This window comes from Geotrypetes seraphini, chromosome 7 (genome assembly GCF_902459505.1).
Source record: "Geotrypetes seraphini chromosome 7, aGeoSer1.1, whole genome shotgun sequence".
NCBI classification, from domain to species: Eukaryota; Metazoa; Chordata; class Amphibia; order Gymnophiona; family Dermophiidae; genus Geotrypetes; species Geotrypetes seraphini.
The window spans coordinates 165,620,186-165,643,122 of NC_047090.1; the positions used below are offsets into that span (position 1 = coordinate 165,620,186).

A 22,937-nucleotide genomic window follows, 5' to 3' on the forward strand; every position below is an offset into this window, starting at 1 on the left:
CAGGCGCAAGCTTTTCGCGGCCTCCCTGGTCCCACACTGCTCTCTTAATGGCTGCCGTCTGTTCTCCTGGGACTCACGAGAACCGACGGCAGCCATTTGGAGAGCGGCGCGGGATCAGGCAGGCTGCGAAAAGCTTTCGCCTGCATTGTACTACTGCCGGAAGAGATCAGGAGGCAGAGCAAGGGAAGGGCAGGAGCGCTGGACCGCTGGGATTAAACAAAGGTACGTGGGGGGAGGGGGTATTACAGTAATTTTCATCAGCTTCTTTCTTTTAAAATAGTCAGCAATGTGTCTGCTTTTCCATCCCAAGAAAACTGTGGAGCTGTGAAAAGGTCTTTAGCTTTGCTTGAGGAGGGGAAGTGCAGGCAAAGCCACCTTAAGTGAGCATTCAAATTCATGTAAAAGACTGCAGCATTGAACAGGAGAAATTTGACAGGTCAACACGGTGCTAGGGATGATGGCTATACCTGCAGCAAAATTGCTTTATTTTATGTTCCAGTGTCCACTGCAAAGTATTTAGGCGACAGTTCAAGATGACTGGAAAGGATTTTGTACAACTATGGTACCTCAGGAATATCATTACTGCAAAATGTCATGGTATCTTAAATGCCGCATTGCTTATCCCAGTTTGACAGGTGAAAAGACTTCCAGGTCAGGCCCCATTGCCTGCCCTGTGCCCTGTCCCCAGCCCGCCACTAGACCACCAGAGGGGAGACAGGATACACCATTTGGTTTAGAATTTTTTTTTCTTGTTTTTTCCTCCTCTATAGTCTTATGGTCAGGGGCGTCTTATAGAGCAAAAAAATACGGTATTTTGTAAAATTCTTATTGGCAAATACTCAAAACTTACTCTTGCTGTGGAGCAGATGTGCAAGAGCTTTCAAAAGCCAGTTTTATGCAGAGCTAATTTTATAAAACCAGTACATGCTTATGCATCTTCCCTGCGTAGGTCCCCTGTTATAAAATTACCCTCCAAATTTTTTTTTTTATTCTTTTTTTTTCCCCACAACCTGCTTTCAAGCAGTTGATTCAGGAAATTGGTATACAGTACTGTAGACTTCCCCCCACCCCATCAAAATACCTTAATTTTAATTTTGTGATAATATCCTTTCTAGATACTGTGATCTCTCACTTAGGTGGTCACCTCATCAAATTTGGGAGACAACCTCAGCACCAAGCCCCCTGCCAGCTATTCTCCAAAAAACGAGCTTTCTCATGAGTTTCATAGTTTGTATCAAAGAGGTTGACTTGAAATGCTGTTCATACAAATTGCATTTTATTTCAAAACTTAGTATAGCACTAACAGCCCATTGTCCTTTAACTTCTTCACAAAAAAAATCTTTTGAACAATCAGTTCTTTGTGCCTGCCCTTTTCTCTTTAGCGTTCTTAAAGTGTAAAAACAAAAAAACAAGGTTTTTGGGGGGTTTTCTTAGGAAATGAGGTACGGATTCTCAAAACTCGCCGGTAAAATCCAGCAAGTTGATGTAGTAACCGTAATGGGAGCAATTTTTATTTTATAGGCAATTCTCAACATAATAGCATGCAAATTATATATGCACTATTTGTGCGGAGAATCGCTGGTAAAGATTGGCCTGAACTGTGCCTGGTGCTTGCTCAGAAGAGCAATTGCTAAGCAATGTTCCTCCCTTCTGTCAAAGCTGCTGTCCCTGCACCTGAGCCTCAGGTCTCCCCGAGTCCTGACATCTCAGCTGATTGACTGGGAGGGAGAGCAGCAGAGGGAAATATTCCCCCCTGCCGCCAACATGCCAACACCCCCCTTGTCTTCAGCCTACCTCTCTCCCCAACACCATATACAAAATCAGCAAGAGGGATGCCTACTCCCTCCTGCCGCCAGGATCTCCTCTCCCCCCAGACACACCCCGCACCTTTAATTTCAAGAACGGCAGAAGGGATGCCTACTCCCTCCTGCCACTGAGGTCCACCAACAACCTCTAAAACTAATAAATTATGCCCTATTGGAAACCATAGGAGAGACCTACCTAGACTACCAGGTCTACCCACTGCACTCATACAAAGACCCACTCATTCACTTAACACACAAAAAACAAGAAAAAAAGGGAAAAAAGTAGAGAAAAAGCCTCAGTTCATCTTCATATGGCAAAAACTCCACTTATAAACAACCATTAAGCAAGGTCCAAAATGTATCAGTTCACTCAGCAGTGAGAAACACTATAGTAGCCCTCATAGGAACCACCTCAAAAAAAACTCTAGCACGCCAAATTACAAAACTTCCAAAAAATGCGAGTAAAGCAAGCAGCACATATATGAGTCTCAAACACAGTCAATAGTAAGCAGGAAAAAACAAACACTTAGCTGCAGACGGTGTCCAGGCTGTCTTCCATGCATCCAAAAAGTGCAAGCCTGCCTGGCCCCGCAGCCACTCTTTCCCAACAGGGAAACCTCCGTTTCGCTGAGCTGCATCAGGGGAATGATTCCAGCCTACTCCACCAGCAACTGTAGAGGCTCTTCAAGTGCTCCAACTGCTCACATCCACACACATAGAAGCTGAGGCATGGGATTCTCCAGCAACCAGTGTCTTCAAAATGGAGAACTGACTCCTCCCCCTTCCAGTCAAACCAATCCCCAGCCAGCTTCAACCAAAGAACGCCGCCCACTCACTTTGGGCATTCAGCCCAGCTGGGTGGACAGATTGTAGATCCATCTTTGTTCCCTCTGACATAGCTGACGTCTCCAGTCTCCACGTCTCATAGAACAGGGGAGATGATAAATCACCACACACCGTAGTGAACTAAAAGTATGTTGGGCTTCAAGGCAGTGCACCACTCTCTTAGTTCTTCCACTCTCTTAGTTCTTCCACTCTCTTAGTATGTATACATGACTTGTGCGCCAGTAATCTGATCCTCAATTTCCGTGAGGTATGTCCCACATGTTCAAATTTAGAGAATATGTGAATTCATGTCATACTGCTTTGCGTTTTGAGATGACATATCATCAGACACAAATCTCGTTCCTAGATGTGAGATTTGAGATCCTGGATGGACATTTTAACACCACTATCTTTGTGAAGGATACGGATCGCAATTCCCTTCTAGAATTTAGCAGCATGCACCCATACGGGTCTAAGGCCAGTATACCTTTTGCCAAGTTTCTCCGCTATCGACGGATTTGTAGCTTCAGTGCCAAATATAGGCACCAGTTAGTAACATTGATGGAGAAGTTTCATCAGAAGGGATATCCAGAAACTATTGTATCTAGAACAGCTAGACGGGCCCTTTACAATCACAGGGAGGCCCTATTGGAGTATCAGAGGGAACAACCTCAAGGGGATGTGATCCCTTTTGTTTCTAAGTTTAATCAGATGTCCCCTCAGGTGAAACGGGTCATGCAAACACATGTTGGGCTCCTGCGGGTTCACCCCTGTTTTCAGGATACTAGGATCCTTTTTGCTTATGGAAGGAACAGGAAATGACATCTTGAGCCCTAATATGTTATCTGCAGTGGACAAGGAGGGAGTTCAGAATGGTGAACGGGGACACCACAGTTGTAGTGGATGCTCAGTGTGCTCTCTGATGTTAAATATCACTATATTTGTGCATCCGGTTTCAGGACAAAGGTTTAGACTGAAGAGCAACACTTCCTGCATTAGAGGGGGTTATTTACATCATCATACGCCCCTGTCCTCTGCTATATGTGGGACAGACCTCACGGAAATTGAGGGTCAGATTACTGGAGTACAAGTCATGTATACATACTAAGAGAGTGAAAGAACCCCTTGTGGTGCACTGCCTTGAAGCCCAACATGCTTTTAGTTCACTGTGGTGTGTGGTGATTGATCATCTCCCTTGTTCTGTGAGACATGGTGACTGGAGACGTCGGCTACGTCGGAGGGAACAAAGATGGATCTACAATCTACAAATCGTCCACCCAGCTGGGCTGAATGCCAGAATTGAGTGGGTGGTGTTCTTTGGTTGAAGCTGGCTGGGGATTGTTCTGACTGAAAGGGAGAGGAGTCAGTACTCCATTTTGAAGACACTGGTTGCTGGAGAATCCCATGCCTCAGCTTCTATGTGTGTGGATGTGAGTAGTTGGAGCACTAGAGAGCCTCTACAGTTGCTGGTGGAGTAGGCTGACGTCAGAGAAGGGGCGGGACCGCGGCAGAGAGAAGACACTCCAAAGCCGTTCAGCAGCTTGCAAAGATTGCTAGTGCCAGCGATCTTATTGCAGGATGCTGAAGTTAAGAAGATTGATTCGGGAGGCCAGTGGGGAAGACGCAAGGAGGAGGTGTAGTCCTTTGGGAGGGGGTGCGGCCTTCCAGGGGAGGGAGGGACAAGGCCTTCAGAGGAGATAGGCAGGCAGGCCTTCAAGGGAGATGCAGGCCTTCAAAGGGGCGGGGGCAGGCAGGCCTTCTGGGGGGATGCAGGCCTTCAAGGGGGGGGGGACAGGCAGGCAGGCCTTTGGGAGGGATGCAGGCCTTCAAAGGGGGGGACAGGCCTTCAGGGGGGATGCAGGCCTTCAAAGGGGGGGGCAGGCCTTCATGGGGGATGCAGGCCTTCAAAGGGGGGGACAGGCAGGCAGGTCTTTGGGGGGATGTAGGCCTTCGAGGGGGGGGACAAACCAGGGGAGGGGGGCCCTGATGTAGAAGTACACGGAGGGAGAGAGGGAAGGGGGGTTCAAAGAGATGTGCATATGCCGGACTTTGGGGGGGGGGAGAAATAATGGGTCTGAAAATAGAGGAGAGGAAGAGAAATGATGGACAATGGGATTTAGGGAAGGAAGGAACAGAAAGGGAGAGAAGTTGGACACAAGGGATGGTGTGGAGGGGGGGGATAGAGATATTGGATAGGAGGGTAGTTGGGAAACGAAAGGGAGAGATGGTGGACCCTAGGGTGGTGGGGAAGGAGAGAGAGATGCTGGATGAAAGGGTAAAGAAAAGATGGATCTGTGGATGGAGACAAAAAAAAGAAAGTTACCAGACCACTGGGGGAGGAAAGGGAACGGAAGGGGAGGACAGAGATGGCAGATGGATAGTTAGAACGGAGAAAGAAGGAGACCCTGGCAAGTTATCAGAAGACAACCAGAGCCTGGGACCAACAAGATTTGAATGACCAGATAACAAAAGGTAGAAAAACTAATTATATTTTCCCTTTTGTGATTACAATATGTCAGATTTGAAACGTGTATCCTGCCAGAGCTGGTGTTAGACCGCAAACAGGGGAGAGTGTGGCGCAGTGGTTAAAGCTACACCCTGAGGTTGTGGGTTCAAACCCATGCTGCTCCTTGTGACCCTGGGCAAGTCACTTAATCCCCCCATTGCCCCAGGTACGTTAGATAGATTGTGAGCCCACAAGGACAGAGAGGGAAAACTGCTTGAGTACCTGAATAAATGCATGTAAATCGTTCTGAGCTCCCCTGGGCGAACGGTATAGAAAATGGAATAAATTTTAAAAAAAAAAGTGAGCTAGGATTTAAGAGAGAGAGGAAAAGTCTTTTTTGTTTGTTTATTTTGTTTACACCACAGCCAGTGTGGTTAGGAGAAGGCAAAGGGGGTGAAGAGGGTATAAAAGGGGTGAAAAGGCTATAAAATAAACCCACCAGGATGTTTGGGAAAAAAAAACAAACCCACCCAATTGGGCAGGAAAATCGAATCAAATCAAATCGAAAAACCAATTCAGTTGGCTGAATCGAATCAAAATTTATTTCCTGAATCGGGCAGCACTAATCTGCAGTATAAATGCTTGCCACCAGTAGAACACAGGTTTATCCTGAAACGGTTCTTTACAAGGCTCTGCACATAACTTCTTGCAATAATGAAAACATAGGGTCTGTCCCCCCAAGCAGTTCTTTATTTTTCTTCTCAAAAAAGTATTAGTAGGGAGCAAGCTCCAAGTCTTTTTGGTTTTCGCTACCTATAACTTTTCCCCACTTCAGCCAGGTACAAACCCCCCCTCAAAAAAAAAATGGGGGATGGGAGAACACCACCTCAAACAGCTGTTTTAATCAAGCCCTCCCACATTCTCTCTGGTAGTTACAGACTTCACAAGCTGCACCAGTTCAAAACTAATTTATCTTGATGATGGGTAAGAAAACATACAGCTAGGGTTTCAGTCATCACACTCCTCTCTGGCCATCTTTTCCTTTTCACGCAAAAATAACCATCAGGAAGTTTTCTTTGAGCTCCTATCCTGCATTGTCCGGCTTGGTCATTCAAAATCCATGAGTACATTCTGGCTCACTTTCTTTTGCTATACTATTCAAGCTTTGTACATGCTGCTCTGGCTCTTATATGTCCATGGATTCTAGTCTTTCCAAACTTTCCCATATTGATTTTTTCGTTTTCCAAACGGTTTCTTCAATGACTATCTCTTGCCTTTCTCTCAGCAGAACAGTTGCCTTAAAACAACCTCTGCCTGTTTGCATTGCTGTTAATCAGCATCAGCTGGAGAGGACTGCCGTTTACTTAGCGCCCCCCCTCCTCCCCCCCCCCCCCGCAAGTTCTCTCATCTCTGAACTGCAAAGCCCTGGGCATTCTGGGACATGTAGCTCATCCAAGCAAATTTCTATTTCACTTTTCTTTTCTTTTTTTAAGACTAAGGTGGGTTAATATTTCACTGTGATTCATTATCTTTACTGCAGCAACATGCAACCTTGGCTTGCTTGTCATATACTCCCAACCTCGTGATCTCTTAGGCTTCAATTTACAGTGAGGAATAGCAACTCATTTCTCCTCCCCCAACTGTCAGCAAGGAAATTTAAGCTTCTACAGGCAACTAACTACATGCTCCTTACTTTTAAGCTGACACTGCCTATGTTGATTTCAAATATTTTTATTGAGATTTTTAGGAGAACATAACATATGAAACAGATATGGTAGCTGCCAGTGTACGGTAACATAAGTCTCCATTGGCTTCCGGTTTATTTTAGAGTTCAATTTAAATGTGCTTGTGTTGTCTTTAAAATCCTATATGTTATCTTTACTCCTCTCCTTCCTTTATCTTGGAACGTTTACAGATTCTCCTTTGCAAGAGGTAATCAACAATTTAAATTCTCTTCCTTCCAAAAAAGGGATTAAAGGAGTCAAGATTTTTAGTCAATCTTTGATTTTTAAGTTCTCTCAACTTTGGAATAATCTTCCATTTCTTTTAAGGAGTTCTGGCTCATTTCAATTTTTTTGTAAATCTTTAAAAACCACTTTATTTGCTAAACACTTTGAAAATTAATCTTCCAAAACAGTCTTATTCTTTATGGTTTTTATTTGTTAAGTTAACTATTGTAAACCGAGTCAAGCTTTCTTGGATTGATGTCTCGGTATATAAAGCCAAGCCTTAGATTAGATTAGATTAGATAAGTAAACAAATAGGGTAGTCAGATAGCATACAAGTAATGAAAAATTCTATAATCACACATGGCAACGCCAACAGAGTCAGAAGGGAATCCTTGAATTCTCTAACAAACAAAATACAGTTAATAAGATCTGGGCTCCCATAGTGAACTTTTCTTAATTGCCAATGACATGTCCCACTATTTCTTTGAAATTATGCTACACACTTCACTATATTAAGTTTTGAAGTCTTTCTACTACTAGTATTGCATTGTGACACTGCCTATGTTGGATCTACCTGAGAAAATCTCACCCTGTACCTCCTGGTGGTGCTGATGACACCCCATGGGGGTCACGATATCCTGCTTGAAAATGACACCCTTAAGCAAGTGTCTTCTTTCCCTAGTGCTCTAGTTTAAAAGCCACACTATCTCCTTTTTAATTTTTAGAGCCAGTAATTGGGTTCCAACCTATTAAAATGGTCTCCTCTTTCTAAAAACATGGCCAACTTCTAATGAATATAAAACCACCCTCCTGCACTGTCTTCAAAAGAGTGAGATGCTGGAGCTCGATGTGCCTCTGAGTCCTGAATATGAAGTATTTGGGAACACCTATCCTGGTGACAATCATATCAGTGACTGGGCTAACATAACACCAATGGTCCATCTAGCTCAGTTTCCTCTTTCTAACAGTTGCCAAGCCAGGTCACAGTACCTGGTAGAAACCCAAATAAATCCAATAATTAAAAAGAAGTTTAAAAAGCTGTAAAGCAGAATAAGACAAACTGGATGAAATTCATTTGACTTCTGTTTTAACAACAGTGAAAGTTTTCTGCTTCCTGTGCACCGATACACTTTTATCCTTTATTATGTACAAAGCTATTTACTTTCCTGGTGCAAAGCCCTCTCTTCAAACCTGGGACCTACTATACTTAATATGTTCAGTTTTTTTTCAAGCATATCCACATTTTTTCCATCTTCCTTTTTTTTTTTTTTGAGAGGGGGGTTTGGATTACAGTATTTTTTAATTTATTAAAGTTTATTAAGTAAGTCAAGTAGAATCTGATTACTCCTTAGATGCTTTTGATTTTTGTTGTAGTGCTGCAGAGAATCCTTGGCACTTGTAAAGTGTGGTGTGGGTTAGCCACACAATGGGCACCCATCCCTGACAAAATGTAATACTGTCCTTTTCCTTGTCCTTCTCTTTCTTGTTAGATTTACATATTTTATGGCACTCGGTCAAATGCTGAATTTGTGATCCACAACGGTTTCTTCTTTGATAATAATTCACATGACAGAGTGAAAATAAAGCTCGGTGTGAGTAAAAGTGACAGACTCTATGCTATGAAGTCAGAGGTCTTGGCTCGGGCTGGTATTCCAACGTAAGTAAACTACACTGGTTTTCTTTTGGCATGAAATACTTCTTACTCCTTGAAAATGTTCTCCTGTGCAATATACTTCTGGTTTCGTCCTCCTGTTTTAAAAGAGCTCAGCATAGCTGTAAAAGTATAAAGAAAACCATAATGAGATAGCATAGAGAATTGGCTCATTTTCCTAATAACTTGTAATTTTTTTGATATATTCTCCTGTATGGTATATGTCACTCCTCACTGAAGACGTTTCTATGTCATTTCCATAGTTAGTAATTCTTTTTTGCTCTAAGTGTTCTGATAAAGGAGGTGAGAATTCAGGTTTCCCCCTCCACCCCCCCCAAACTCTTTTCATGATGTATTACTCCTTATCTCTTCTATAGCACTACTAGATATACGCAGTACTGTAGAAACATAGAAACATAGAAAGATGACGGCAGAAAAGGGCCATAGCCCATCAAGTCTGCCCACTCTATTGACCCACCCCATTAAGTCTGAATGCTAATGACCTGGTTCCTTAACTCGACCCTCGTAGGGATCCCACGTGGATGTCCCATTTATTCTTAAAGTCGAGCACGCTGGTGGCCTTGATCACCTGCACCGGAAGTCTGTTCCAGTGATCTACCACCCTTTCTGTGAAGAAATACTTCCTGGTGTCGCCACTAAATTTCCCTCCTCTGAGTTTGAGCGGGTGCCCCCTTGTGACCGAGGGTCCTTTGGGAAAGAATATATCGTTTTCCACCTCGACACGACCCGTGACGTACTTAAATGTCTCAATCATGTCACCCCTTTCCCTGCGCTCCTCTAGGGTATAGAGCTGCAGTTTGCCCAGTCTTTCTTCGTATGAGAGACCCTTGAGCCCCAAAACCATCCTAGTGGCCATCCTCTGGACCGACTCAGCTCGAAGCACATTACATACATGTGCTTTTGATGGCCCTATTGCGTTTTGTGTAACTGAGGCAATGGCAGGTTAATTGACTTGCCCAGAATCACAAGGAGAGCTGCAGTGGGATTCCAAACCACTTCCCCAGGATCTCAGCTCACTGCACTAAGCTTAAGCAGCTACTCCTCAGGGGTGTGCAGCTTTATATACAGAGGGCCACATGAGGGCTGCAACATTCTGTAATGTCAGAACTGGAAATGCACAGAGCACTATAAACCACCTGTGGTAAGTAAAACTCTAACTAAAATGATAGAAACAAGCTGCTAGAGTAGTATTGTGAAAATATTGATGAAATACAGTACAGTAAAACCTTGCTTTGCGAGCATAATTTGTTCCAGAAGCATGCTTGTAATCCAAAGCACTCGTATATCAAAGCGAACTTCCCCATAGGGAATAATGGAAACTCAGACGATTCGTCCCACAACCCAAAAAATTTAATGCAAAATACTATATGTACAGTGGAACCTTGGTTTACGAGCATAATTTGTTCCAGAAGCATGCTCGTAAACCAAATTGCTCGTATATCAAAGCAAGTTTCCCCATAGGAAGTAAGGGAAACTGCTTTGATTGGTTCCACCTCCTCCCCCCCCCACCCCCCCCCCCCCCCCCCCCGAGGCTACCGGCGCTGCTCCATTCTCCCCCCCCCCCCCCCTTGAGGAATCCGACGCTGTTCCAAACCCCACCCCCCCCCGAACCGGCATCCCCCCCAAGCTCGCGTTGCCCCCCTCCACCGCGATCCTACTTCTCCCCCCCCCCCCTGAGTAGTCAATGACACCCTTTACCCAACTTAGCACCAGTGCCGGTGCCCGAAGATCCTCCCTCTTCTGGCGCGGCTGGGCGGTGCGTCGGAGATCCTCCTTCTTCTGGTCTGGGCTGGGCTGGACTGGCTTTGAGCATTTGCGCATGCTCAAAGCCTTCTGGTCTCGCTCTCGCAAATGCTCAAAGCCAGCCCAGCCCAGACCAGAAGAAGGAGGATCTCCGACGCACCGCCCAGCCCAGGCCGCGCCAGAAGAGGGAGGATCTTCGGGCACTGGTGCCAAGTCGGGTAAAGGGTGTCATTGACTGCTCGGGAGGGGGGGGGAAGTAGGATCGCGGTGGAGGGGGGGCAACGCGAGTGGGGGGGATGCCGGATCGCTGGGGGGGGGCGCTCGTACAGCGAGGTGAGCTCGGTTTACGAGGCACCAAGTTTGCGAATGTTTTGCTAGTCTTGCAAAACACTCGCAAACTGGTGCACTCGTAAACCGAGGTACCACTGTACTTGTATTGCAAGACCTAGCTCATTTAGAGCAGTCACTACACTCCCGCAGCGTTGGAGAGAGAAGAACCATCGGCTCAGTTATGATGTGTGTTTACTGTATGTACTTGTATTGCAAGACATTGGTTGTATATAAAGTTAAAATTTAATAAAATGTTTTGCTTGTCTTGCAAACCAAGTTACTTGCAATCCAACGTTTAACTGTATTTAAAATTACCAAAATGTAAGTTAATGTCATTTTCTGCATATATTCCTATGGTCTCACACTCTTCATAAAATTCAGTGACAGACTGCATGAAATTCAGTGGCAGGCTGCAAGTTGTCTTCCCCTTCCCCAGGTGTGGACAATGTAATGATTTTAGCAGGTGTTGTACGTGAAAGAACCCTTGCCTGTCTGATGTTTCTGGATTTGTTTTTTTTGTCAGTTCCAGTGTGTTTGCCTTGCACATCATGGAGCCACCAATCTCTGCCCAGCTTCTGGCATTTCTTCGAGTGTTTTGTATGACTGAAGGTAAAAAGAACCTCTCAATAATATGGTTTCCTATTTTACAAGTTGTGAAGACATTGACAGGAGTCCTTCAGGCCTTCGAAGACAGAATAGTTTAATTAGTAGCATGGGAGGGAGGTGAATTGCTTTCTTACAAAACTTTCCTAATTCATTTCTCCTTTCTGTGAACATCTGACAGTCCCTAGTTTGAATGAGCCATCCTTAACATAGAACTTAACAGGGATTGCAAAGTTTCATGTGAAGGCTGGTACCTGACAGCCAATTGTGCTCATTCTAGTATTGTGCATGTAAAGTGCTTTGGTATGAAATTGCCCCTATGTGAAGCATCAACACCCCTATTTTAGGCTGCATATGTGCATTTTTAGGCTCTCAGAACCAGTCCCAATATTTCACAAATGCTCACACATAAATTTACACGTGTTCTGATGCAGGTATGAATGTGTGTTCATAATCTATGCATGTACATGTATGTGTATTTTATAAAATAAGAGAAAAACGCAGATCACAAGGACAACATTTCTTTATATCACAAAGTCTTATTAAAAATAGCCTCATCAAATTTAAAGGAGAATCTTCCCTAACTCCCTCCCATCTGAATTGAATATATGCAGCTTATGAGTATTTTATTTTATTCTATGTTTAATTTTTGTTTAATTTTAGGTTCTTATTTTATAATAGACATAGTCCTCATTAAGTTGTAATAATGTGTGTATAATAATTACTATTATTGTATTGTACCTATTGGAAGTGTGTGTTATTGTATGCATTGTTATTAAGAAAATAAAAAATAGCCTCATCTGGCCATGTTTCATCCAGCTAAGGGCTGCATCAGGGGTAAATATCGTAGAGGGAGAAATAGCAACAAGGTTCCTCTTTATAAAAAAAAAAAAAAGTCAGGCATTCAACTTCCAGATGACCAGCAAGTGATCTAATAGCTTATTTTACAGCACTTTGTCCTTGTGGTCTGCATTCTTCTTATTTTATAAAATATATTGTCGTAGAGCAACCAATTGACAATCACAAAAAATACAACTATGTCTGCTATAACTTTGCATTAGATTGCCTGCAAAGGGCACCCTATTGTCTCAAAAATAAGGAAATGAATGAAGCCTCAAAGTTCAGCAGGTATTATGGCACAACAGCCTGGTATTAACTAAGCCCAAATATTTGTCTATTAGGTCTGACTGCAGATGTTTTGGGCATAGTTAATACTGGATATTTTGAGAGCGGCTTATTTTTCTCCTCATCACAGAGGTTTTTTTTTCACTGTTCTCTTTTTTTTTTTTTTTTCCCTGGTTTAAATGAGTGAAGTCCATGATACTATGGGACTCCACTGAAAGCAGGTAATGGCTGTTCTAGTGTAACAGACTGTCATTCTGGATGGATGGGTACTATCCCAGTGCTTAAGAGCCGCGCAGAAGGAATCCACTCCAGCTTTTGACTCCCTCCTCCTTCACTAGAAAGCTCTGCTGCCCCTTCAGTTTTTCTGTCTGCACGTGAGCTGAAAGGAATGTTACTGATCTCTGTGTATTTATTTCATGCATTGCCTGAGGAAAACAGTCACCAGTCTCCATAAAGGTGCATTCAACTAGAAGTGTGTCATCTTCATGGGTGGAAGCTCAAGCAGTCTCCCTCAAGGAGATTTGTAGTGCAGCAACTTGGTCCACTCTGCATACATTTTCCAAGTTTTACAGAGTGGATGTAGCAGCAAGGGAAGACTCCACCTTTGAATCCTCAGTGTTACAAGATGGCGCAGTGGTCCTGCACTAGAAAAAGAGATTAGGTTCTTACCTTGCTAATATATTTTCTAGTAGATAGGTATGTCATTCTGGAGCCCTGCCCTGTCAAGTTATCTCCTGTGCATGCCTACTATCTCAATCAGAAAGTTCAAGTCCAAAACTGAAATTTTGGATGTCAGTCAGACCTTAGCGGTATGAAGAATTATCTGTTGCCATAACTCTTTGGAGTATTATTTGAGCTTCATAAAGGTTTCTGTTTGACATGTTTGTTTTTATTGTTCAGTGGCAACGTTTAACATGTTGTTTTTTCAGAGCAGAACAGAATTGTAGTTTGGGTAGTTTCCCCATACTCCTCCTTCACATGTGTTTCTATATGAATATATTGCCTGTTTTGGTACAAACTGAAGGGAGTAGAAGAGCCCTCTAGTAAAGGAGGAGGGATTCAAAAGCTGGAGTGGATTCCTTCTGCATGGCTCACAAGCACTGGGATATTACCCATCTGTCCAGAATGACATACATATCTACTTAAAAAGATATCAGCAATCTCTTTTTTGTGTCATAATATGCCTGGTATGCTTTGAGACTTCCTTTCCTTATTTTGACATAATATGCATAGATTACACACACAATAAAATAGTTTATAAAATTATCTACCAAAAAGTCTGTCTTAAACTTTACTCACCACAGTGGCTGATGCTTTCTGCTTAATAGATAATATGTAATAAAACAAAACCATAGCTGAAAAAAATAGCTTTTTTATTGGACTAATTTAATGTAGTTTATGATTACCTTTTGAAGGTAATCTCAGATCAGCTTTGTTTTCTTTAGTTCTTTTCAGTTTTGTCTTTTCCTCCTGGAGTGTCTGCTCCCTAGTCTTCATGCATCTGTGAAAAGATTTAACTTTGCTTCAAGATTTCTTTGGGATTTGCTTTTTTAATTCTCTTATCATGCAAGGATACATGGAGATTTCTGGGGGGGGGGTGTTTTTACCCCATTTTATTCTGATTAACTAAACATTTTCAACTCATCAGCTTTTGTTGGAAGAGTATTTGTAGATTTGGGATTGGAGTTTTGTAGTACATACTGTGTAAAAATAAAATTTCAGGATAAAACATGTAAAGCCCTTACTTGCTCACATTTGAGGATAAAAAGTTCCTGTTTAATGGATTTTGATCAGAATACCCTAGAAAGTAGATCAGTTAACTTTCAGTTATATTAAAACCAGAAATAGTGTGATGATGATTTTTTTCTGTTTAACAATTTGTTTTAATACGTTTTGCAGAGGAATTGAAAGAACATTTAATAGGAGAACATGCAATTGACAAAATCTTCACCTTGGGCAACTCTGATTTTCCAGTTAGCTGGGAAAATGAGGTCAAACTTTGGACATTCCTTGAAGCCAGAGCATCACTACTTTTGAAAACATACAAAACCACTGTTGAGGTAATTGCTAATGTTTGACTATAGAAAGTCAAGTTACACAGTGCTGTATTGAATCACAGTATTCTGTTACATAAACATAGGACTCTGTACAGTAGTTGAATATCCTCTGGTCACAAACTGTTAGAGAAAGATGTCTCGCATCTTTCAGCTTTTCCTGCTTTACCAGTGGAGTATAGTGCCCTCTTCAGTTTTTCCTTCTGCAAGTGAACTGAGAATGTATGTTCTGATCTGCTCCATTTGGGGTTTTTTTTAATTTTTTTCAGATATTTTTTATCCATTTCAGGAGACTTTGGTATCTAGAGGTCCAAAATTTGGAACATCTCTGCCTGGGAGAGGACACAGATTCTGCATGGGCGGTCTGCTGCTCGCAGGGCAACCCCCAGGTGTACCTGTTGAGCCAGTCTGCTTGGTGCAGTTTGGATGTTCTGGGACCGTTCCCAATTTTGGATCCATTCTGGAAAGGATTTCAGGCAGAAAATCTTCTCCCATCAGTCAGGCTGCAGGAAAGCTGGCAAGGGAGGCACCAGCACAGCACCATGAATACAGCCCATTGTTCCCTTGGGGGGAGGAGTTCAAAAAAATTGATCTTTGAGGGTTTCTGGGGCCATAGTTATGGTCCCTCACCTCCAAAACCCTTTTCCCTGAGATTTTTTAAACTTCAGGGAAGTCCCCACAGACCGTTTTTGGTATGAATTTGCTGGTGGTGGCCATCTTGGAGTTTAAACTATCCCTTTTTTTTTTTTTTCTAAAGCCTCCATCTGCTTCAAAACACCTCAATTTGGCTCAAAATTGATTGGGATGGACTCCTCAGACTGTTCTTACCCCCATATCATGCCAATATTTTGCTGGATGGTCAGCCGAGGAGTGTCCATGTGCCGTGGAGCACGTGAGGAGGGGAGTGGAAGCTTCAGGCATTATGCTAGATAGATTATGAGCCCATTGGGACAGATAAGGAAAATACTTAAGTACCTGATTGTAAAACCGCTTAGATAACCTTGATAGGTGGCATATAAAAACCTAATAAACTTGAAACTTCCTCTAGGATTGGGTAGGTGCAAGGGGATCCGAGTGGCAGCAAAGAAATTTCTTCCAGAGCCCCTGAATAGTGAATCTGCGAAGCGCAAGCACATAGAAACAACGGAGCCCAAGAGAAGCCAGTCTGAGGTCATTTAGGGCAGTGGTTCCCAACCCTGTCCTGGAGGACCACCAGGCCAGACAGGTTTTCTAGATAGCCCTAATAAATGTGCATGAGAGAGATCTGCATATAATGGAGGTGCCAGGTATGCAAATCTGCTCCATGCATATTCATTAGGGCTATCCTGAAAACCTGACTGGCCTGGTGGTCCTCCAGGACAGGGTTCGGAACCACTAGTTTAGGGTGTCCATGGAGGCCTCCAGTGTAGAGATTTACCCCAGATTTCATTTCTCTCCTGTGGAAAGCTTGTTTGACAGGGCTGGGATGCTCTGCATTGCCTGCGAGCACGCTAGCCTTGGACCAGGGAGAGATTCTTCTCTAGGAGGTATCACCCTTCATAAGGATCCTGATGCCCAGCCTGAGTGACCAGGCAGATCAGGAATGGGAGGATTGCAGACTGGGCTCCATACTTTTACTGTCCCAGAGCACAGTTTCTTGCCTGAATGACTTGGGTTCCCTTTCGGGGACTGGAGGTCAAGAAGCAATAGACCTGCTTGACCAGGGAAATGTGGTGGCTTTTTTGAGTCAGCTATCGTACTTCACTTTATTACGGATGGAACCACAACAACCATTGAGCTCTCAGTGCAGTCATGAGTAGTACAAATGCTCAAACTATCTTTTTTCCTGCACACCCAAATGTCACCTCGCTAGTCATAGAGCAATAGGAGTCTCCAGAAGGATTTCTAAGGGTAGCCAAGAGTATGACTAAGCTTTACCCTATGGCTCCAGAATTTCAGCAGTTGTTTAGTTAGCCAAAGGTAGATTCCACAATGGCTTAAGTGACAAAGCGTACCTCCCTCCCTAGTGAAGGAAGCCTGATGTTAAAAGATGCACAGGACCGCAAGGTGGATGTGATTCTTAAGGAGGCAATTTGAAGCGCTAGCCTGCCACACCAGGTTACGGTGGAGTCTTGCAGCAGAGGCGGATGTATGCTTCCAGCTGTTATTGGAGGGGGTAAATTATGTGGTGGATGCTCTTTATGACAATATCAGAGTCATGAATCATTAAGAAGGGTATTACGACCAGGACGAAGGAAGTTATCATGCCGCTGTATCATGCAATGGTACGGCCGCACCTGGAGTACTGTGTCCAGTACTGGTCGCCGTACCTCAAGAAGGACATGGCGGTACTTGAGGGAGTACAAAGAAGAGCAACCAAACTGATAAAGGGAATGGAAAATCTCCCATATACCGACAGATTGAAGCAGTTGGGACTTTTCTCCCTGGAGAAGCGAAGACTTAGAGGAGACATGATAGAAACCTTCAAGATCCTGAAGGGCATAGAAAAAGTAGACAGGGACAGATTTTTCAAATTAAGGGGCACCACAAGTACAAGGGGGCATTGGGGGAAATTGAAAGGGGACAGGTTTAGAACAAACGCTAGGAAGTACTTTTTCACTCAGAGGGTGGTGGATGCATGGAACGCGCTTCCAGAGGCTGTTGTAGACAAGAAAACACTAAATGGTTTCAAAGAAGGTTTGGATAGATTCCTAGAAGAAAAAGGGATTGGGGGTATAGATAGATATAGACCAGGGGTGCCCAACGCGTCGATCGCGATCGACCAGTAGCTCAGGAAGGCAACTCGAGTCGATCGCACTCGTGTTGCCGTCCTGATCTACGGGCCGATCAGCCTTCCTCTCCAGTGTTCTCCCTAGGGCCTTTTAGCTGGGCGGTCCGCCCAGCTGTCATCTGCCGCTGCTGAACATTAAAAAAAACCGGCTTGGAGATTTCAGCCCCTAGCGAACTTATGCTCCGGGCTCTAACGTGTGCGTGCAGGCTTCTCTTCTCTTCCCTCCGAAACCGGAAGTTATGCCCGGGGAGGGGGGGGAGAAGGGAAGCCTGCACGCACATGTTGAGAGCCCTGAAGCAAGCGTTCGCTACGGGCTAAGGCGGGAGACATGTTAGTGAAGCATTTCCTCTTCTTGCTGCCGGGTCCTGCCTACTTTCTGTTTCCACGAAGGCAGGACCCGGCAGCATTTCCCCCAACAGTTCCTCGCGATGCTGGTCGGCCGAAGCAGGGAGAGGTTGGGGCAGCGTCGGCTTTTGGGCGTGTTATTGGCGTCGGCTTTCGGGCCTGTTATTGGTGGCGGTTTGGGTCCTGGTCCCCGATGGCAGTTTGGGTCCCCGATGGCAATGGCAGTGTCTTGGGGGAGGGCAGGGAGAAAGAAAGAAAGAAAAAGGGCAGGCAGGGAGACAAAGGAAAGAAGAGAAACAGAAAAAAAGGAAAGGGAGGCAGAGAGAAAGAAAGGGCAGGGGAGAGGAAGGAAAAGTTGGGGGAGGGAATGAGGTGTGGAGGAGAGGAAGCATACAGGCTGAAAGAAGGGAAGAAAGACTGGATGCACAGTCAGAAGAAGAAAGTGCAACCAGAGACTCATGAAATCACCAGACAAGGTAGGAAAAATGATTTTATTTTAAATTTAGTGATCGAAATGTGTCTCAATTTATATCTGCTGTCTATATTTTACACTAAGGTCCCCTTTTACTAAACCGCAATAGAGTTTTTTAGCGCAGGGAGCCTATGAGCGTCGAGAGCAGCGCTGGGCATTCAGCGCAGCTCCCTGCGCTCTAAAAACTGCTATCGTGGTTTAGTAAAAAGGGAGGGGGGTATATTTGTCTATTTTTGTATGGTTGTTACTGAGGTGATAGTGCATAGTCATCTGCTTTGACCTCTTTGAAAAACCCCGGAATAGGAATGATAATTAACATTTTCTATGCGTACAGTGTGCGTTGTGTTTTTTTTAAATTTTATTGTTGGTAGATCATTTTGACTTGGTCATTTTAAAAGTAGCTCGCAAGCCCAAAAAGTGTGGGCACCCCTGGTATAGACCATTGCTCAGGCAATGGGCCTGTTGGGCCGCCGCGGGAGCGGACCGCTGAGCAGGATGGACCTATGGTCTGCCTCAGCGGAGGCAACTTCTTATGTTCTTATGAGCAAGAAAGATGTCAGCATATGCTGTTTCCTCCTGCAGGATTCTCTGGATCAGGCAATGGGTGAGATTCAGCCTCCAAGGCCACCTTAAGTAGACTACCTTTTAAAGGGCAGATGCCATTTGGTAAGGGCTTAGACAACCTCATAACCAGTGTGGAGGATCACTATCCTAAGCCTTTGCTGACAGCAGACCTGCTGGAGGAGGCAGAGACAATTTTCATTCCTCACAACGTTCTCACCAATATTACACAGGTGCCTCCACTCAGTGATCTTATTAAGGTTCCAGACAGATTTGGCTGCTCCAGATGCCAGGAACCCTCGGGGACGCACATCAGCCCTGCCTTCAAGAAGACACAATGACGTCAAGGCAGCAGCTGTACTCCTGCATGTTGGGCAGCGATCTGTGTTCTGGAAGTTGTGGGAGCAAATTTTCTCAGACCACTGGGTTCTAGATCTTATTCAGGAGGGTCACAAGATCGAGTTCTGTTGCCCTCTCCCAGATCTGTTTGTGGATTCAACGACCGGAAAAAAAAGACTATGATCCAAGCAACAATGCAAAGGCTGCTAGATATTTACACCTTAGAACCAGTTCCTGACAAAGAATCAGGATCTGGCAGATACTCCATATATTTCATAGTGCCCAAAAAAGGCACTGAAGACTGGAGACCAGTTCTGAACTTCAAGTCTGTAAATGCATCCCTCAAAGTACCATGCTTCCACATGTAGACAGTCTGGTCAGTAATTGTGTCAGTTGCACCGGGGGAATTTCTAGCCTCCCTAGATCTGACATAGGCGTACCTTAGTATTCCCATTTTTCTGGCCTACAGGAAATGCCTGAGATTCCTTGCCTTGCAAAGGCATTTCCAGTTTGCAGACTTACCCTTTGGGTTGGCAATGGTTCCACGAACCTTCACTAAGGTGATGGTGAGGTTGTAGCTCACCTCTGTAGGATGAGAGTACAGGTACACCCATACATGAACTATTGGCTGATCAGAGCCCCATCTAAGTCGGAGGGTGAGCTAGCTGTGCAGCAAGTAGTAAATCTACAGGATTTGTGCTGGATAGTCAACATCAAGAAGTCTTGGGAGTCTTCAACACAGTGAAGGGCCGTGTCTTTCTTCCCAAGCCGCGCAAATAGAAGCTCAGATTGCAGATCTCCCACTGCTTGGCATTACCTTCGTGTCCTGGGCTTGATGGTAGTGGTTCCCTGGACGAGGGCGCATATGCATCCCATATAGGATTCTCTTCTTTCCTGACAGTCCCCGCAGCATCATTCCCTTCAAATGCGGCTTCCTTGGACAGTGGAATAGAGGAACATCTTGCACTGGTGGCTCCAGGTAGACTCCTTGTTGAGGGGTGTTCCTCACTAAATCCCCTCACGGTTGATCCTCAAAACCGATGATAGGCTGGAGGGCCCATTTCAGCAGGCATCCACTGCAGGGCCAATGGTCTCTCCATCAGAGAAAATTGGCCATAAATCACCTGGAACTGCAGGCCATTCAGCTAGCTTTAAAGGCACTGGAAAAAGATCTGGAAGACAAGGCAGTGTACTTTCAGACAATGCCACCATGGTAGCATATGTGAACAGTCAAGGGGGCACCAAGAGTATTCCATTACATCTGAAGATGCAGATGTTGTTCAGGTGGGCCGAAACTCATCTTCAAGCACTCTCCACAGCCCATGTAACGGGACTGAAAAACGTGCAAGCTGAATTTCTCAGTTGGCACATTCTAGACCCATGAGAATGGTCCCTGTCCCAAAGAGCGTTCAACCTCATTATGCAATTCTGGGGAAGACTTGCAATGGACTTGATGGCTTCAGCTAAAAACAAGAAAGCAAATCGCTTCTACAGCTGAAGAAATAAACCAGGAAGCATAGGGTTGAACATGTTGGTTCAGCCCTAGCCAGAAGAGAAGCTGCTTTGTGTTTCCACCGTGAACCCTAGTGGGCCGGGTCATTCGCAGAAGCGTGACTCACCCAGGACTTATGATCCTAGTAATCTCAGATTGGTCTTGAAGGCCATGGTATGCAGATATAGTAAGGCTCCAGCGGGACAGATGCATCAAGCTAGTGGTTCATAGGGAGCTATTCAGCCATGGTCCAGTTCATAAGGAGAACCCAGATCACTTTGGTCTTACGGCATTGATATTGAGTTCTCTGAGCTAAAAAGCCTTTAACTGTTACGGCCTACACTAAGGCCTGGAGAGCTTTTCAGCTCTGGTGCACCTAGAATAAGGTGGAGACCTTCAAGGCTCCAATTCCGGTGATTCTTGCATTTCTCCAGGCCAGACTAGAGAAAGGCCTGGCAGTGGCATCTCTCAAAGTACAGGTGGCAGGCTTCTCATGAGTCGGAGCTCGAGTGGAAAAAGTCTTGCTGGCATCTTATCCAGATATGACCAGATTTTTGAAGGGAGCATTCAGATTGCAGCCTCTATTACGCCGGCCCTTTCAAACATAGAATCTTAACATCATGCTGAAAGGACTTTGTAAGTCCCTTCAAGAGGCGTGTCTGCTGGATCTCACAGTGAAAGTAATGTTTCTGGTGGCAACAGTCTCAGCGAGAAGGGTCTTATACTTCAGGATCATGGAATTGTCCTCCACACAGTACCTTGCTTTCTATCAAAGGATATTTCAGCATTTCACGTCACCTCCAGCATTTTATGTCAACAAGAGGAAGCCTGAGGTCATGATGCCATTATACAGAGCCATGGTGAGACCTCATCTAGAATACTGTGTGCAATTTTGGAGGCCACATTACCGTAAAGATGTGCTCAGAATTGAGTCGGTTCAGCGGATGGCCACCAGGATGGTTTCGGGGCTAAAGGGTCTTTCGTACGAAGAGAGACTGAACAAATTGCAGCTCTATACTCTCGAGGAGCGTAGGGAGAGGGGAGACATGATTGAGACATTTAAGTACATCACGGGACGGATCGAGGTGGAAGATGATATCTTTCTTCTCAGGGGACCCTCGAACACAAGAGGACATTCGCTCAAACTCAGGGGAGGGAAGTTTCGTGGAGACGTCAGGAAGTACTTCTTCACGGAACGAGTGATAGAGCATTGGAACAAGCTTCCAGTACAGGTGATCGAGGTCCGCAGTATCCCAGACTTCAAGAATAAATGGGATACCTATGTGGGATCACTGCGAGAGTCAAACCAATCAATAGGGTCGCTAGGATATAGATTTAATAGAGCAGGTCAGTAGAATTAAGGGGGTCAGTAGACTTAAAAGGGGGTCAATGGTATGGGCAGACTTGATGGGCTGTAGCCCTTATCTGCCGTCATCTTTCTATGTTTCTATCTACCTACCTTTCAGGCTACGTGTTTGGCCAAGCAAAATAAGACATTGCAGAGTTTTACTCTACTATTCAGAGAGGATAAATGACTTTCATCTTTCTGACCGTCTGTTTATTCTAACCAGACAGTCAAGACATGGCAAACCAATTTCCAAGGCATCTATTGTCAGATGGATTCATATAAGGTCTCACCAGAGTCTTATACAGGGGCATTAATACCTCCTTTTTCCTACTGGCCATTCCTCTCCCTATGCACCCAAGCATCCTTCTAGCTTTTGCAGTCACCTTTTTAACCTGTTTGGCCATCTTAAGATCACATACTATCACACCCAAGTCCCATTCCTCTTTCGTGTATAAAAGTTCTTCACCCCCTAAACTATACCATTCCTTCAGGTTTTTGCAGCCCAAATGCATGGCCTTGCATTTCTTAACATTAAATCTTAGTTACCAAATTCAGACCATTCCTCAAACTTCACTAGGTCCTTCCTCAAGTTATTCACATCATCAAGGGTGTCTACTCTATTGCAGATTTTAGTATCATCCACAAATAAGCAAATACTACCTGATAGTCCTTCAGTAATATTGTTTATCATCCGCAAATAAGCAAATATTACTAGATAGTCCTTTTGCAATATTGTTTACAAAAATGTTAAAAAGAGAAGGCCCAAGAACCAAACCTTGAGGCACACCACTGGTAACATCCCTTTCCTCAGAGCGATCTCCATTGACTACTACCATCTGTCGCCTTCCACTCAACCATTTCCTGATCCAGTCTGTGAATTTGGGGCCCATACCAAGGGCACTTAGTTTATTTATTAGACGCCTGTCTGGAATGCTGTAAAAAGCCTTTGCTAAAATCTAAATATGCCACATCTAGTGCACTCCCTTTATCCTGTCTCTGGTCACCCAGTCAAAGAAATTGATCAGATTTGTCTGACAAGACCTGCTTCTAGTGAATCC

The 22,937-nt window shown here is 44.4% G+C and overlaps 1 protein-coding gene across 3 annotated transcripts in view; it reads left to right on the forward strand.

Annotated features, from left to right (window-relative positions):
- Positions 1-22,937, forward strand: part of SETD3 (SET domain containing 3, actin histidine methyltransferase) — a 243,069-nt gene that overhangs the window by 214,700 nt on the left and 5,432 nt on the right. For all 3 annotated transcript variants that reach the window (XM_033952232.1, XM_033952233.1, XM_033952234.1), the window contains 3 exons: positions 8,516-8,682; positions 11,294-11,379; positions 14,398-14,558. In XM_033952232.1, coding sequence (XP_033808123.1) covers positions 8,516-8,682; positions 11,294-11,379; positions 14,398-14,558 — 414 coding nt within the window. The remainder of the gene's footprint in view (positions 1-8,515; positions 8,683-11,293; positions 11,380-14,397; positions 14,559-22,937) is intronic.